The 18,296-nt window shown below is 36.8% G+C and overlaps 1 protein-coding gene across 5 annotated transcripts in view; it reads left to right on the forward strand.

The window, feature by feature from the left end:
• BICC1 (BicC family RNA binding protein 1) overlaps positions 1–18,296 on the forward strand; it is a 289,154-nt gene that overhangs the window by 238,245 nt on the left and 32,613 nt on the right. For 4 of the 5 annotated variants that reach the window (XM_053910294.1, XM_053910291.1, XM_053910292.1 and 1 more), the window contains exons 4-8: positions 11,699–11,778; positions 13,403–13,561; positions 15,430–15,483; positions 15,923–16,117; positions 16,334–16,585. In XM_053910294.1, the coding sequence (XP_053766269.1) occupies positions 11,699–11,778; positions 13,403–13,561; positions 15,430–15,483; positions 15,923–16,117; positions 16,334–16,585 (740 nt within the window). Of the gene's footprint in view, positions 1–11,698; positions 11,889–13,402; positions 13,562–15,429; positions 15,484–15,922; positions 16,118–16,333; positions 16,586–18,296 lie in introns of those variants that run through there. The other variant, XM_053910295.1, reaches the window with a different exon arrangement.

Consider the following 18,296-nt stretch of genomic DNA (forward strand, 5'->3'; position numbering starts at 1 on the left):
ATGATCTCACAGTTCGTGGGTTCGAGCCCCGCGTCGGGCTCTGTGCTGACAGCTCAGAGGTTGGAGCCTGTTTCAGATTCTGTGTTTCCCCCTCTTTGTGCCCCTCCCCCATTCGTGCTCTGTCTCCCTCTATCTCAAAAATAAAGAAACATTAAAAACAATTTTTTTTAGGGGCGCCTGGGTGGCGCAGTCGGTTAAGCGTCCGACTTCAGCCAGGTCACGATCTCGCGGTCCGTGAGTTCGAGCCCCGCGTCAGGCTCTGGGCTGATGGCTCGGAGCCTGGAGCCTGTTTCCGATTCTGTGTCTCCGTCTCTCTCTGCCCCTCCCCCGTTCATGCTCTGTCTCTCTCTGTCCCAAAAATAAATAAAAAAACGTTGAAAAAACAATTTTTTTTAAATAAAATTAAAAAAAAAGAGAGAAGATAAGAAATTGGTGGGAAAGGTGTTAGCAGTCTTGGTCTGAGAGAAAACAGAATTAACTCCAAAAGATTTAAATAAACTCTAATGACAGAGTAAAGGGACCAGCAAATGGAGTTGCACTCATGCAAATGTTGGTTCAGCTTCCTGGTCATAAAGTGGGACAAAGCCAATGATGGAGAGAGAATGGCCCTGAGACAGTGGCTAGTAGAGTACAACCATGTACATTCTCAACTCTTGGACTTCCCTGCTGAGAAGACAAAGAAAGTGTTATTGTCATCCTGGTGAAACTGTTATGAGGGCACCATCCTTTGAGGTTATTATTTATTTATATTAATGGGTGGTTTAATCACACCCTGAGAATGATATGTAAATAATGCTTTTCTTGTGGGGACGTTGGAGAATTCTTTCAAGAAAGAGCACTAAATTCCCATTACCAGGATTGTTGTCATTTCCATTTATTTTGGAAACAGTTGCTGAAGAAAGAAAAAGATGTGGCCATAAATGTTTAAAAGAATTCCATGTGTAGTTAGTGGTGGCTGTAAACATATGGCCTTCACCAAGTATTTGAACTCTGTTCCAACCATGTCTTTCAACTGCTGTGAACCCCATCATTATATATTCCTGCTCCATTTTCATTGATGAAGTCTGTGTTCAGAGCCAAATTACATTGATAAAATATTAAGAGTAATGGCCCAACAAATAAAAAGAGGTAAAGTTCATAAACTGCATGGCAAAAAGTCTGCCACAGAATTGTAGATGAGAAAGAAAGAACTTTTCAAGCTGAAAAAACACTTGCCATTATCATTAACCTTTGTAAAGGTCTAAATTTTGTAAGGGAATTCTTAAAACATGCTTAGAAAACAAGGACTTTTGACTTAATATTTAAAGTATAAGAATGTGATTTGATTTCAGGACTTTAGTGATACAGGTAACCTTCTTTTAAGGTGTGAGGGTTTTTTTCCACATTATAAATGTATACTTTTTCATGTTAAGAAATACAGAAGAGTTTCAAGCATAAAATAAAATAAAAATGACCTGAGAACTTAGAAGTAATCATTATTGGTTGTTTTCCTTTTTATTCTGTTCAATATATGTGTATCCCTACAATAAAATTATGGTACTGTGATTCTTTATTAATATTTACAGTGTGGGGCGCCTGGGTGGCTCAGTTGTTGAGCATCCAACTCTTGATTTGGGCTCAGGTCATGATCCCGGGCTTGTGGGATCGAGCCCCATGTTGGGCATGGTGCTGGCTTGGAGCCCTACTTAAGATTTTCTCTCTCTCTCTCTCCCTTTGCCCCTCTTCCCAACTCACACAGTCATTCTCTCTTTAAAAAAAAAAATTCAAGTACTTCATTATTCTCCAGACATTTTGTGCCAGTTTTTATTTCCATAAAAAGTATATGTTATAAAAATTATGTTAGTATGCCTAATTATATTTTCATTGGCCTTATAATTTAAAGTCACCCCCCAATTTTATGAATAAAAAATGTTTAGTAAGGTTGAACTTTATTCAAGTTTATATATTTTATTGACCATTTTTCTTTTGAATCATTTATCCATGTCTTTTGCTTATTTTCCTATGGGACAATTAGTGGGGGGTTTTGTTGTTTTGTTTTTAACTTATAGGAGCACTTTGTAGAGAGACAAATATATTTAATAAGATCAATTTCACAAATACTGTATGATTCCACTTCGATTAGACAGAATCATAAAAGAGAGAAAGTAGAATGGTGGTTGCTGTGGGCTGAGGCAAAGGAGTATTACCTTTTGATAAATGTCTGGTAAATCCTGATTTAAAAATTTTTAGACTTCAAGGTAACTTTAGATATTTTTTTTTAAGAAAAATAAAGGACCATTTTGAAGTTATTTGATAATTTAATTTATATTTTTTTTGCCCCAGAAGATATAAATGTCTTAGGACTAAGAGATTAAGACCCTTGGTTCCAGCTTACTCAAAACAGTCATCAAAAAAGTATGGAAGAAACAAATAATATACAGAATAGTGTCGCAGTTGAAGACAGGGGTATGACAGTTGTCTTCAGTATGTGTGACTGCATTAAAAAAAAAAAACTATTAACAGCTATTCAGCTATTCTGTAGAAAGTGGGAGTAAGAAGAACAGATTGGCAGATAGGCATTTTTCAAATAATTTAAGGCTCATTTACTTATTAGATACTTTTAGTTTTCATGAAAAATTAACTTTCCTGATACCACGAACAAGCTGGGAATAGTCTAACACCTAGAGTTGTTACCCTTAATTAACTGTTCTTCAGTGCAAGCTATGGAAATTTCTCAGTAGATCTTACAACAAAGAAGAGAGGAAAGGTGGAGAGTTTTTATGCCAGTCTCAGGCTGGCAAGTTACTTTTAGAACTGAATTCCTGGGGTGCGTGGGTGGTTCAGTTGGTTAAGCATCCGACTTTGGCTCAGATGATGATCTCACTGTCTGTGAGTTCAAGCCCTGCATCAGGCTCTGTGCTGACAGCTCAGAGCCTGGAGCCTGCTTCAGATTCTGTCTCCCTCTCTCTCTGCCCCTCCCCTACTGTCTGAAAAATAAATAAACATTAAAAAATTATTGAAACTGAATTCCTAAGAGTTTCGCTGTTTCTTACATACATTCTTAATTGTACCTCAAATATCTTCAGAATTTCTAGTTTTTAAATTTCTTCTCTTAGTAGGCCAAAAATAAAACAAAGAAATCGTGCATGTGGTATGATGTGGTCAAGTCTTCATTTACAGGACTTTCCTTGTCTAATGTGTGTGAACCCTTAAATGCATAGTTGCTTTTGGTAATGATAGCCAGCAGTTGTATGTTAGGATTATTCATGAATAGTCCCAGCTGTTGTAAAAAAGAACAGTCTGCCCTGGCCACAGATAAGAGCACTTTGGGTTTAGACCACAGGCCGTACCATGGGGACCTGCCATGTACACTGTGAACATCAGTATTCCTTGGAGAGAGAATGACAATTAGTCACATCTGGCTCCTCGAAATTCTTGCATAACTTGCTGTTATCTCAGTACAGTCTCCTGGGAAGGCTTTATCTTGGCACATGCCTGCATCCCCACTGCAACATTCCCTCCTTCATTAGACTGACCACTGCGACTCCTGTTCCATTTCAGAGGGCCAGCATTCAATTTGGGCTCTCCTTCTCATCCTGGGTACTGGGTTATTGTTTTTGTCATGTCTTATGTCTTGGTTTTGTTTCCACTGTCACAAGTGTCCTCCGTCTCTAGCACCCTTGCAGTAACCTAGCACTGCAGAAGCTTTCTGTAGAATTGTTACATACAAATCATTCAGACTATCCCAGATTTCCTCCTGGCATTTAAGTTTCCTTTTCTCCCTCTTCCCAGAATCCTTGTCCTTATCTCTGGAGTATAAAGCTCAGATGCCAAAAGACTTCAGAAAGTAATTGAGTTAGGCTTTGTGTTTGTAGCTTTCTTTTTCCACGCTCCATGTTCCAGAGCTAGATTTCTCTTGTGCTTTGGATTTTTCCTCTCCTCTTTCTGCCTGAACAGCAAATCTGCAGTTATGCTTGGAGTTTAGTTTATAGTGCATAAGATAAAGTGGTTTGTAAGATAAGGTAGTTTACTGTTTCCTAATTCTCACACTTCTTAAATCCATCTGTTCTTGATTATTTCACCTATTATGCCTTGATTTTGCTTTATACTTTGTTTGCATTTTGTTCTTCTCTGAAATTGTTTCTAGAGTCCATAATTGTTTCTAAGTCCATAAAACTTGTTTCTAACTACATAAAAGCTTTGATAAGGCACATAGGAATCTTAAACAGAGAAGAGACATATGCCAGTTTACCTCTTCCTTCTCTCTTGCCTTATTTCCTCCTAAAGTTAAAACAACAGAGAACAATTAGAAGAGTGTATTGTCACTGTATTTTGAATGCTTTTATTGCTGATTATATTGGAGATATAGGCATTCCATCAGTAAAAGTTCTTGTATATCTTATAACTAGCTGTGAATTTTCTCTGGCTAAAAGCTCTTTTCTACCTAGTTGGTAAAGGATCCATAGGCTCCATCTTGGCGTGTGGACACACTCTTTCATTTAGCAAGAACCTGCCTAAAATTGTCATTACCATAGTGTGAAGGCACCTCCTCCCTAGTCATTGCCAAATAGTCGAACTGAGAATTGTCTTCAGGAACTAGTTATACTTTCTATTGATTTGTTCATGTCACGTATGCCACTATCATGTGAAGAATATACTTCCTCTGGAGCGCCTGGGTGGCACAGTTGGTTAATCATCCCACTCTTGATTTCAGCTCAGGTCATGATCTTATGGTTTGTGAGTTTAAGCCCCACATCTGGCTCTGCACTGATAGTGCTGAACCTGCTTGGGATTCTCTCTCTCCCCGTCTCTCTCTGCCCTTCCCCTGCTTGATCTCTTTCTCTCTCAAAAATAAATAAATAAACATTAAAGAAAAAAGAATACACTTCCTCTGTTGAGCATTAAGTTTCATTCGGCCATATGGAATTTTGAATAGGAAGTTATCCTGAGGCATCATGGCATGTAAACTGATTGTGGGTATCAATGGAAACATATTTTTCTCATGAAAACTAGGTTTTTATTTTGAAACACATTTGCTTTTGCACTTCTCTCTCTTTTCATTCCCCTTCTCTTCTAATTGACTAGGAAGGAGATTGATTTTTTCTGTTTTAAAATAAGGCAAATACGGATGATTTTATGCCTTATTCTAAAGCAGCACAGTAAGTTTGGGGAATGCCTGCAACAGGTAGATTTGTTTTTTTCTTGATCCCAGTTGTAATATCTGATGTGTTATAGGTGCTTGCTACTATTTTCCCTTAAATACTTAAAGCTTCAGTTCTTCCACCTACTCTTCAAATATACTCCTTTTTATTCTAACTCAGTTTATTAGAATTCTTGTCAAAGAGCATTCCTTGAAAGAATCTGGAGTCTGTATTACTGGCTTCAAAATTAAAGTGTGTTGACTTCCTGTCATTCTGTTTCATTCCTTTAAAATAATTTCTAGTCAGATTTAATGAGTCAGTTCAGGTTTTCTCTATCTGTTGATAAAGTATATCTTCACTTAAAAATGTGATATTGGTATGTTATTTGACCTGTTATAACATTTTTCTAAAGGGAAGTCTGTATCTCAAGAGGTTAGAAGGAAAATTTTATTTCACAGAAAAATGTGAGTTGTGGCCCCATGATTATGAGTCAAATTCACTTTTGCTGATCAGCAGTGATTTGCCAGCTTAAAGGAAAAGTGATCAAAGTAGCACGTGGATTGGGTGGTATCTAATTTTGAACTGTGACAAGGCTCAGGTAGAGTTTGAAGTAGACTCCCATCTCCATAGAGGGTTTTCACTGCATTTGTTTGGTGCCTACAAGCACATTATTCACGAAATTTCAGTGGAGTGAACACCAAATTTCACCTATTTTGATGCAGAATTAATTGCATTCTTAGAGTGTGAAAAACAAGAGGAAAGCCCAAGCTGCCACTCTGAAGCTGGTCATGGATCACGGCAGATCACTATTTCACACATTTGTGTTTACTGCCAGTTTAAGTAAACTATAGTTTACTTAATAGTTTAAGGCTCTTGGAAACATTAACATTATGATGTCTTGGGTAAGCTGCTTATCATGAAATACCAAAAACTTGGAGAACAAAGTGTTTATGAAGTTAGTTTTATTGAAGAATGTTATAGTACTGCTTTACACTGAAGACATTTGGATTTATTTGGAAGTATAATAATGTTCTGACCAAACTCCCTCATTGAAGAAACTCTACTCCAGAGATTCAGTGACTTTTCCAAGGTAACAGACCTTGTTTATGACTTACAATTCAGAATTTATTATCATAATTGTGGACTTTACATATTTCCCCCCACAATGCAACCTTTTACTTTTGCAGAGTCAGTCATTAAAACTTTTAATACATCCTGCATGATATCTGCTGGCTTTTCCCTATGTAATCCAAGTCAGTCAGTACCCTTGAGATGTCCAGGGCTTTTTTAGAGTTTTGGTTTATATTTGCTGTTTGATAAAATCCATACCCTACAGTCATAGTCTTCCTTATAGGAAAAAAAAATTGACCCATTACTGCTTTAGAACTACTTGCTAGTTGTGGATATATTCCCAGTATTATGGGGAATTTTGGAGGAAGGTGGAGATACCTCTCTGCCTTTCAACACTGACAACTCCTGATGGTGTTGATGGATCCAGTCCCAGCCAATGCCCTCCTTTTTAGACAGTTTTAAAGGCTAAGGCTTCTTAGAAAGAACTTGAAATAAAACTGAAGAGGTCTCCCAGCCAAAAGAAAGTGAATTCTGGGGCACCTGGGTGGCTCGGTCTGTTAAGCATCTGACTTTGGCTCAGGTCATGATCTCATGGCTGATGGATTTGAGCCCCACATCTGGCTCTGTGCTGACAGCTCAGAGTCTGGAGCCTGCTTTGGATTCTGTGTCTTCCTCTATCTGCTTCTCCCCTGCTCATGCTTGCTCACTCGCTCTCTCTATCTCTCTCTCTCAAAAATAAATAAACATTAAAAAAAAAAAGGGAAGTGAATTCTGTCCACTCTTATGGATTTGAGGCTAGTTTGATATACATGCATAAAATGTACTAAAGCCATCTTGGTTTCAGGCCATGATATGGAACTTTTCTTCATAAACAAATGACTGTAATATGATCTTTTATTTTGGGTGTTGTGGGTGGGAGGAGTCAGGTTAGTTAAACAAGGGATTTTCTGTTGTTTTCTCTCTTCAAGAGAACATGCTGAGAAATGAAAGCATTGCATTGAATTTTGGGTGTTGAATCTTTTCTCAACCGTACTCAATCATGGAGACAAGAAAGTAGCTACAAACAAATCATTGGTGAAACAGTGATGGCTTAAATCTATCATATGTCAACAACTCATTACTTTTTTTTCTTAATTTTTAAAAAATGTTTATTGATTTTTGAAAGAGAGACAGAGAGAGTGGGGCAGAGAGAGAAGGAGTCACAGAATCTGAAGCAGGCTCCAGGCTCCAAGCTGTCAGCACAGAGCCCCACATGGGGCTTGAACTCATGGAGTGTAAGATCATGACCTGAGCTGAAGTCGGACGCTTAACCAACTGAGCCACCCAGGCGCCCCTCATTACTTTCTGTAGCATTATAACTACAATGAAAATGGCTGACATGAGTCTTTTCTATAGATTTTGCTCTGGGACAGGAATGAAAGGGAAAGGAAGTTTAAACTTGAGGAAAGAAGGAAAAGGCAATAAAAATTTCACTGATGTTTCCAGGAATGGGAATGATTCCAAGGGTGGGAAACCAGAGAGTACAACCAGAGTACCAAGAGATAATCTTTTAAAACCATTACTAAACTTCACTTAAGTTCATATAACATCCCAACTCTTTTAAATATTTATCTTTACTGAAAATATGGTTTTTAGTATGTATTCTTATAAGAACAATTGTTGCCTTATCAACTCCTTATGAATTTCCACATGGAAGTCATAGAAACCTTTTTGCTCAAAGGTTTACCTCTTTTGCAGTATGCACATGTAAAATACCCATTTTATACCCATCTTCATACAGCTTCATACAACCTATTGAAGGCTGGACCACCCTCTGGTCTTCCTCTGTTCCATAGGGTTACACCACAGATTTGGGAACAAATTGATGGGACAGGAATCTAAAACCCCAAAATCTGGAAGGACATCTGACAGTTCTCTGTATTTTTATAGAGGTACTGAGATCAGGATATTTGAAGTCAAAACTGTCTGGGGAAGTGCAGGACATATGATCACCTTAGATATGAAGTTTAGGCTCTTCCTATCGATTTCCATCTCCTTCCTCTGTATAGGTAGCCATTTCCAAAAAATAGGGGCACCTTCAGTCCATTCACCTACTGTTTACTTATTATCTACTACTTTGCTGGCATCATGGAAGTTATAAAACCAATTAAGACAATCCTTGTGTTTAGAGCACTTGAGGGTTGATTATAAAGCAATGAATATTATTTTTAGAGCAAATATCTTAAAATTTTCATACCCAAATTGGTGTTGTCCTTCAAAGTAATTATTTTGAGGGAGGGGAAGACTATACACTTAATTCCCTATTACTGTACCATCTTTCAACAATCTTTATAGCTGGGCTTTTCTTTACTTTTATATTTATTAATATAGTTAATTCTTTGGCTTTTCTCCATCAAGTATTTCCAGAATGGGTCTTAATAAAACCTCAGTCCCATGTAGGACACATTTAAACTGTGAAATGGAACATTCATTGAATGTGGAGAACTGGATTTCAGGATTTAAAATAAGCATGTTAAGTTCAGCTTGGAATCAGAGTTCACATCCTATAGATATCTTTTGAGCAAGGACAAAGGAGGGAATGAAGAAGACACTATTTTTGGTTCATTAGCAGTATAAACCAGAATTTTGTCATGTTTATTTTTCTCTACACTTATGAGACTTGATTATTTGAAGAACCATTTTCCAAACAAGTGCTAATTTGGGTCCTGGATACGATTTGATGTTACATGTTGGTGACTATGTGTTGTGTGTGTAGCTCTGTGTCCATTGATAATTTATATTTTTGGTCAGTAGATGGTGCTCTTTCACTTTGAAATAAAATGTATTTTCTATTGAGGCTTTTGCTTTTTATTTTGCTTATTGTTTTGTTCATACAGAGATGGTAGAAATCAAATTCTGTCATAAATTGGATCTGGGTCTCCTTGTCCGCCTGGAGATGCATAGGAATTTTAATGTGATTATCCAATGTGTAAAGTAATAGGTTTTCAGATTAGCATACCACTCAATACTTAACTGTTAATTTGTTAGTAAGAAAATAGATGTTTTCCCCTGTAGAACCATTTTATATTATATATACTTGCCTGATACATAAGACACTACAATTATATCTTTTATGTGGTTTCATCTGCTGTGTCCTGTATTTGATTGAAGAATGACTTGGGAAACAAACAAAATGCCAATTACTGGATCCTGGAGACCCAGGAACGTATATTTTAGCAAGTGCTACAATTCAGTGTGATCAGGTATGTTTTCAGAAGTGCCAGATTCTAATCCCCCAGGAGTAAGCATTTTCAATAGAGAATAACATCAGAGTCAGCATACAGTAATTGAAACCAAAGTCAAAGATAGCTGGGATAAAAATTTTGAATGTAGACTGCTCGGAATATAAATATTGCCTACAGGAGTTATAATGCATATAATAAAAATTATTGAAGAAAATGCTTTTTTTTTACATTACTATGGTAAAGTTGGTGATAATCCTACAGAGAACAAGTGGTTTCTGTTAGAATGCACCAAAGAGCAAGCAATGTGGACACAATGCCATACCACCTTGAGTTTGTTGGACATCGATTTTGCCCTACTTTTAGGACCCTTGCCTTATAATACTTGATACTTTAAACAAATTGTAAGGTCTTTCATATTCACAGTGTCCCTGTTACATGGCAAGTATCAGAGGAGGGATTAAAGAATGGGTTAAGGAAAAGAGTCTAAGGCCAAGGGCAGCTCCCAGGAGACAGTCTGGGGGGGTTGGTGGGGGGCTAGAGGTGATGGCATTGACTCAAAATACAGTTGCTGGAATGTCTCCCCAGGAAGCCAGATGCATTCCTTAGTTCTGAAGCTTGGTGGTGCACTGTTGTTGACTATGATTGTTCTGTCCTGGTCCTAAGAGCCAGTAGCTTTAGGACAGGGTTTCCTCCCTCCTTCCCATCTCTCCCATCTCTCCTATCCATCCATCCTTCCTTCCTTCCTTCCTTCCTTCCTTCCTTCCTTCCTTCCTTCCATCCATCCATCCATCCACCCACCCACCCACCCACCCATGCATCCATCCTTCAGTTGCTCATTTTGACTTTGTTAATGTGACATGCTCATCATGGCATTGATTTTCAGATGGACTGCTGGTTGAGGATGGGTAAGTCATGATACCAGGGAAGTACATGTACTTTGATAAAATTCCCACCAGGTGATTCTCTTTTCTTATCCTAGAGAACTGATGGTTTGGAATTCTCAGCTAATATTTCCTGACCCTGTTGTTGATCTGAGGTGTAGTTCAGTGTAGGATGGACTCCACAGAGAAGGTGGCATGTTATAGGCAGTCAGTAAGATTGACATCACTAATGATGGTGATGATGATGCTCTGTTATCCAGCTTTATTGCTTTCGTGATATCACTTTATCATAAGGCTAGTGGTATGGAACTTCTGGCTTACCTCAAAATGGTCTTGGTCTGGGTCAGGCTACCCATGGGGTAATAGAGGACCCTATTATGGCAGAGACTTAGAAAGAGAGAAGAGACACGTCCTCACCTGAGAGTTTTAGCTGTGATATTTCCCTTCTTCTGAAGATTCTAGCTTGGCCAGCTGTCTCCTCTCCTCAAAGCTTTTACTCAGACCTCACTTTCTGAATCAGGCCTAATGCACTGACCCCTTCCCACAGCTGGTCCTCCTCATGCTTTTGTCTCGTTCTCCTCTTCATAACAGTTATGTTATAATATACTAGATAATTTGTTTATTTGATTCAGTTTTGTCTCCCTGTACAAGACTGTCAGCTCCATGTGGACAAAGGTATTTTTCTTCACTAATATATCCCTTGGCCCCTAGAATAGTGCCTGGTACAGGAAATACTTGCTGAATGAATTAATGCTTTCCTTTATAACATTCTGTGGCTGTAATAAATAACACCTATAGTATATATTAGCCATTTAACACTAGTTCTGAATAAATATTAAATATTACTGAATGAAGATTATGTTTTATTCTGTTAACCCTGACCTGTAAAGATACCTTCTGAATTAGGTTAGCACATGGTTTAAAGTCTGGATGCAGAGTTGGAAGACATGAGATTATAATGAATGAGCCTATTGGTGGTTTTCTAGGGCAAGTTACTAACCTGCTCCGTGCCTTAGTTTCCTCTGGAAATAACCTCACAGAACTGTGATTAAATTAGCTTATGGATTAAATGAGCTCATGATTCTAAAGCCTTAGATAAGGGCTTGGAGTATAGCAAGAATGTAGTCATAAATTGAATTTATAGATTCTTGTTTAAAAAAAATTATATGATAAACTTACTTTGCAGGTAAGTGATTTGGCCAGTTGTCAGAAGGAAAAGACCACACAGATAAATGTACAACTTGGGGATTTTCCATATTCCTGTCTTAATTGCAGTGTTAACACACCTAGAATGAATCAAATATTGAATTTCTTATGGATTCTATTTTCTTATATTGTAACATCAATTTTAAAACAAAGAGTTTTAGGGGTTTCACATGAGCCCTTTTTTGATTTCTTATAGATCCCCATATTAAGGTTTCTGGAAAGAAAGAAGATGTTAAGGAGGCCAAGGAAATGATCATGTCTGTCTTAGACACAAAAGTAAGTGAATGTTAAGGACACTCAGATGTCAGAACCTTGTCTCTGCAAGGGCTACTTCATGCTGTTATGAAAAGAACCATTTGGAGAAGAAAAACCAGGAGAAAGTAATGGTGGGTTTTAAAATAAGCATGTGTGTTTCTACAATGGATGTAAAATTCTGTTTAAAATTTGAATGGGTTCTGTCATGCTGGGTAATTGAGTGATATTTTCAGAAATCAACACTGACCCTGATTAGTGTGGGGCAAATAATGAAGTTTAGAAGAATTAGCATATTGCCTTTATGATGCCAGAATGATCTTCTATATAATTGTGCGTGATGGCATGAAACCTGGCAGTTTCTTTTGTAAGTTCTTTCTCTCTGCATGTATAGGTATAGAGAGGTAATAGGGAAATTTAGATGTGTAAAAATATACACTCCCTTGTGAGAATTTATTCTATTAAATATTTCTAAATCACTTAGTATATCTCAGGCACTTTGCTGAGCATTTTACAAATACTAATTTGTTTAATGCTTATAACTAACTCAGCACAGAGATATTAGGGAATTTTCCCAGAATCTGTAGCTAATAAATGGAGAAGTGGGATTTAAATCCAGGCTGTCTGGTTCTTAACCACTGTGTTTTGCGACCTGATATTCCATTGAAATAGTTTCTGATGTCTTCCTTTTTTTTTTTTTTTTTTTTCTTTTCTTGTTCTTTTAATTTTTGGAATTATTCACCTTCTAATTATTAAATATTCTAATTTTTTCCCAAAAAATAATGTATGTTCCCTGTATTTAAAATGTTAAACTAAAAGAAGAACAAAGTTTAAAGACCAAAGTATTTAATGGATATGTTTAAAATTTAAGAATTAAGATGTAAAAACTATTGATATTTTTAATGTCTTATTTTGACTTTTTAATTTTACTTTAAAAACTGAAGGACTGAAGAACTTCGATATTAGTCTTATAAATGAGGAAATATTTCATGTGTTTATAATTGTACAATACTGAATTTCCCAAAATTAAATACATGACCACAGTTATTCATTATGTCTTAGAATTTTACATTTTGCTTTATTATAACTAATCTTACACTTTGTACTGGTTTATGTAAGCCTTGTTACTGCTAGAGAGCTGTGCTTTGTTTTCCTTTCCTCACTCTTCTTCCTACCAGCAAGAATAGTAGATCTGCTCTGTAGTTTGGCCTATAGTAATGGACTGGTTGTGAAAACAATGCTTACAAATACCTTTTTAGTTTTGAGTTTTATTTTTATTGTTTTCTGTCACAGTTCAACAGTCCTACTAACATACATATATTCAGTCTTGCAGTTGTTTTCATCTGTTTTTAGTTATTTGAATTAAATGTTTCATGAATAATGTCTGTTAAAGATAAAAATGAGATGAGTAATTTATTTGTAACTCTGCCTGACTTTATTTAAATGATATTTTCCAAATAAATATCTTGTATAGCCAAAGAGAAATGATAGAAATTGCACATTTATAGATTAATATGATTCCAAAAAATTTGTAAGATTTCCCACCAGGTCACTTGTTTTTAGTACTGTCCCCTTGGATAAAACGTGTTTTAAGGAGTTGTTCCTTCCTTTTGCATGCATCAAGAAATAATACATTATTTCCATGTAGAGCAATCGAGTCACTTTGAAGATGGATGTTTCACATACAGAACATTCTCATGTAATCGGCAAAGGTGGCAACAATATTAAAAAAGTGATGGAAGAAACAGGATGCCACATCCACTTTCCAGATTCCAACAGGAATAATCAAGCAGAAAAAAGCAACCAGGTGCTTTGTCTTTTCACATGAACTGTTATGGGACAGATTAAAGCTTTGATTTTCCATATGCATATCTTTTTTGGGAGATGAAAGCAAAAAAATAATCATGGAGATACCATATTGATTTTACTAATATGTGACTATACAGAAATGAATGAATAAGCAAACACCAGAATCAGACCTTTAAATGCAGAGAACAAACTGATGCTTCCTAGAGGAGAGGGGGGATTGGGCAAAATGGGTGAAGGGGAGTGGGAGTTACAGGCTTCCAGTTATGGAATGAGTAAGTCATGGAAATAAAAGGCACAGCATAGAGAATATAGCCAGTGGTGTTGTAATAGCAACATATGATGGTAGATGGTAGCTATGGTGAGCATAGCATAATGTATAAGCTTGTCAAATCACTGATGTTGTACACCTGAAACTAATGTAACATTGTGTGTCAACTATACTAAAAAATAAAAATAAATAAGAATGTATGACTCTTTCCCAGGAGGTTGAAGGTGCTCTACTTTTTTAAAGAGATGAATTATAGGTAGGCCATAAAGTGCTTATCTCTAACTGGTTGGTAGAAGAGAGGGGAGCAACATAAATGTGATAGCAATATAAAACGAAGTCCCTAAGGAAAGGCCCAGGGAGCATTACATTAGGAAAGGACCTACAGCCTTGCCTGGTCCAAGAACCTGTTCAGTGTGGGGATTCTGTTGGTAGCATCATACCCGCGGTTCTCCAGGGTACACCAGATCACCTGCTCAGAGGCCACGCACGAGTGCCCAACTTCCTCACGTTGGTGGAATTATGTTTCTCTTTAGTTTATACACGTTTTTTCTAGTTCTTGTATTTGAAAACAAATGAAACTTACCTATCCATACAAAGCACTTTCAGTACTTGAAGAACAGATAGTATTATTTGTGTTATTTGGAAGTTTTCTCTCTAATCACAATACTAGAAACTGTCAGCCTCAAAGATGAATAGGGTAGTCTTTTCTCTATGAGGACTAATGGTGATGGTGACACACACATAAGGAAGATAGATAGAAAGCAAGGGCAGTATTCAAAACATTTGACAATTGGTATGGCACGGGGCATGGTCCATTAGGAGCAGTGTCCTGGAGCCCTACACCCTTACTCTCATGCCAAGATTAATTCTTTTTTTTTTTTTTTTTTAATTTTTTTTAATGTTTATTTTTGAGAGAGAGAGAGTGCAAACGGAGGAGGGCAGAGAGAGAGGGAGACACAGATTCCGAAGCAGGTTCCGGGCTCTCAGCTGTCAGCACAAAGCCTGATGTGGGGCTTGAACTCATGAGCCATGAGATAGTGAGATATGACCTGAGCTGAAGTTGAACGCTTAACTGACTGAGCCACCCAGGCGCCCCCAAGATTAATTTTTTACTTGATGGATTGTGGGAAAGTTCAGGGGATCCCAGGAGAGAGCTGGAGGTGGTGTTGAAGCAATAGTTTTTTTTAACCAATTAGCATGAAGTGGTTCAATATTTTGAGTACCTACTGCAGCAATATCATTGTATATTGATATATTGTACAGAGTTGATATACAGTATGCAGAGTTTAAACAAAAGGTAGAAAATGCAGTAAATGAGAAATGAGAAGGGGAGCAGGATGGCATTATGGGGGCTGTGAGGCTTACATAAGTCTGGGGGTTGATGTAAATCAGTTGACACAAATCAGCTGAGGAGCTTGTTAAAATGCAAATTGTGATTAAGCAGGTCTGGGTTGGTGCTTGAGACCCTTCATTTTTAACAAGCTCCTAGATAATGGCAGTGCTGTTTTTCCTGGATGACACTTTGAGTGGCAAGGGTGTAGATAGCTGGAAATGCAGATGTGGGCTCAAAATAAATCTGTATTTTCTTATTTTTGCAGGTATCTATAGCAGGACAACCAGCAGGAGTAGAATCTGCCCGAGTTAGAATTCGGGTAACTATTTATTACTTTAATACTGTAAATCAGTATCAGCAGTGTTTGCATCATAAGGCAATAAAAATATCTTAGTGTGTCAATTTATAACCAAATCATATGTTCAATAGGTAGGAAATAGTGACAGAAGTTGTTTTAATGTGTTGAAGATGTTTCTTAGTGATGTTCCATTTTGTACCTGACTCCGTTTCTCTGATGATTTTGAGATGGTCAGAAAGAGGCCTGAGGAAGAATACCACAGGCAGTTTAGGTTACAAACTCTTTGGTTTCACAGACTCTTTTTATTCGAGAAACTACCTAGTTTGCTCAAGCTTATATCTGTAATAAAAGCAATTTATGTTTTAGAATTCCATCCTCAGAAAAAAAAGAACAAGTTATGCATATCTCTAAGCATGCAGTCACTCAACTGTCTGCCTCGGGCTCTAATACTTTCATTTAGGAGCTGCTTCCTTTGGTGCTGATGTTTGAGTTACCAATCGCTGGGATTCTTCAGCCAGTTCCTGATCCTAACTCCCCCTCGATTCAGCACATATCACAAACATACAACATTTCAGTGTCATTTAAACAGCGTTCCCGAATGTATGGTGCTACTGTGATAGTACGAGGGTCTCAGAATAACACCAGCGCTGTGAAGGTAAGTAATTGAGATAATTATGAACATTGTAAGTGTACAAATTATGCAATTTTATTTTCAGAGGATTTTAGACTAATCTGTTTTCTAGAATTTTTCCTTGTATTGCATTATGGGTTATAGAATTCTTTGAATTTCTCTGTAGCAATTAGAAGTACACTAGAATCTTTCCTTGTATATGGACATTTTATAGGATTATTTCCCACCCTTTTCTCCTAGGAAGGAACCGCCATGCTGTTGGAACATCTCGCTGGGAGCTTGGCATCAGCTATTCCTGTGAGCACACAACTAGATATTGCAGCTCAACATCATCTCTTTATGATGGGTCGAAATGGAAGCAACATCAAACATATCATGCAAAGAACAGGTGCTCAGATCCACTTTCCTGACCCCAGTAACCCACAAAAGAAATCCACCGTCTACCTCCAGGGCACCATTGAGTCTGTCTGTCTTGCAAGGCAATATCTCATGGTAGGTTTATTGATATTAGTGTTACTATTTTATTTTACTTCGTTTACTTCTTTGAGTACAGTATATGTTGGCGCACATACCATACTACTGGTATTTATGAAAACATTTGGAAGCCTGTCAGATAAGGAAGTTTCTTGGTAAAAGGAAATAAAATAAGAGTAAAGTATGTAGTACCTCAAAAGCTTAATTTCATTGCATAAGTGAGTAATTTATTTGCTGTATTTTTTTTAACTTTAAACACAAAAGAGGATACAGTGAAATAATGGGCTGTATTTTGTAGGAGGTGATTATTTTCATCTGACATGTAGTATTAGTTTGCATTTGACAAAAAAAGTCTGTTTAAATAGAAAAGTAAAAATAACTTTTTACCCTCAAAGACATAAATTTTAGTGGCCTGAAACATTTGAAAATTTCAAAAATCTCTAATACAATTTAAAAAATGGAATTTAAACCTTGAATTTGAGTCTTAACGCATTGAAGAAAATAGCAATTATATAATTTGATACTGGTTCCGATTTAAAATTTGCTGTTTCTGTCCTTCCTATATTCATTTAAAAACACAGTGTGTAGGTTGATACATAGTAACAAAGTGGATTGACACAATGTGGACTCATAAATATTCTTATTAAAAACACCATTTTATTCTGTTCAAGAACTTGATCTGTAATGACATTTGAATCAGTAACCTTCGGATGTGATCTTTGCTATTGTTAACTCACAGAATTTGTTTTTGAGAAACTTTCAGAAAATCCAAATTTTTATTGTTGATTCCATTCCTCTGACAGATAAGAACTTGTTACAATCATTAAGCATACATAATTATTTTGTTGTGAATGATTTTTTTTAGCCAAGCTTAGTTTACCAGACTACTTTTAAAATATCACTAGTTAGGTAGCATATTTGTATCCAAAGATTATTATGATTACTTTTCATAATTTTCTTTTTTTCTGATTTTTAAGTTCTTGAAGTATTATTTTTAGTGAACTTTTTCAGTCATTCTATGCAGTTAGGAGTTCATATTCATGCTTTGACCGAACCTGCCAAAAATACAAGTGTGCAATGAGATATATTATTGTACAATATTGAAAGAAGTGAGGAAGAGAGGAGTAAATTAAAAGGCTTTTAATCTATATTTTAAATCCAAAAATCACTTTTATCCACAAGGAAAATGAAGCACAGTAATTTCACTTTAATTCCAGTGTATTTGGCTGTTATTTCTCCTGATACTTATATACAGAACCCAGCTAGTACTGGGCAGGCTAGTACTGAGCATCCTGTGACTCAGTAAAAGTATGGGATGTGGTTCCTAAACGTAGTAGATTCGGGGCCAGGAAGAAAGCATCAGAGAAAGAAACAAGTGCTAACCTGTGCAGTGCTAAAAAGTGAGAAGCCTAAAAGAAGGAACAGTAGTAGCAGTTTACCTCAAGAAGGAGATAAGGTTGGAGCTGCAGCAGAAGAGAGGTAGGACTTTGGTTGGTGAAGAAGCCTTTTGGTGAGTTGAGACCAAAGTACAGTATCTGTTTGAACAGTGGTCAAGAGGCCGGTCTAACCTGGGGAAGGGACAGATGTATAGACATACAGACCTGTGATTGCACAAGCAAAGGGCCAGATTGTGGACATCTCTACTGATACATGTTTAGATTTCATTCAGAAGGCGATAAAAAATCACTACTGTAAGTCTTTGAGCAAAAGCACAAGATTCATACTCTTG

Source organism: Panthera pardus, unplaced genomic scaffold, assembly GCF_024362965.1.
Source record: "Panthera pardus isolate Hobbes unplaced genomic scaffold, ASM2436296v1 HiC_scaffold_22, whole genome shotgun sequence".
In the NCBI taxonomy this organism is placed as follows: domain Eukaryota; kingdom Metazoa; phylum Chordata; class Mammalia; order Carnivora; family Felidae; genus Panthera; species Panthera pardus.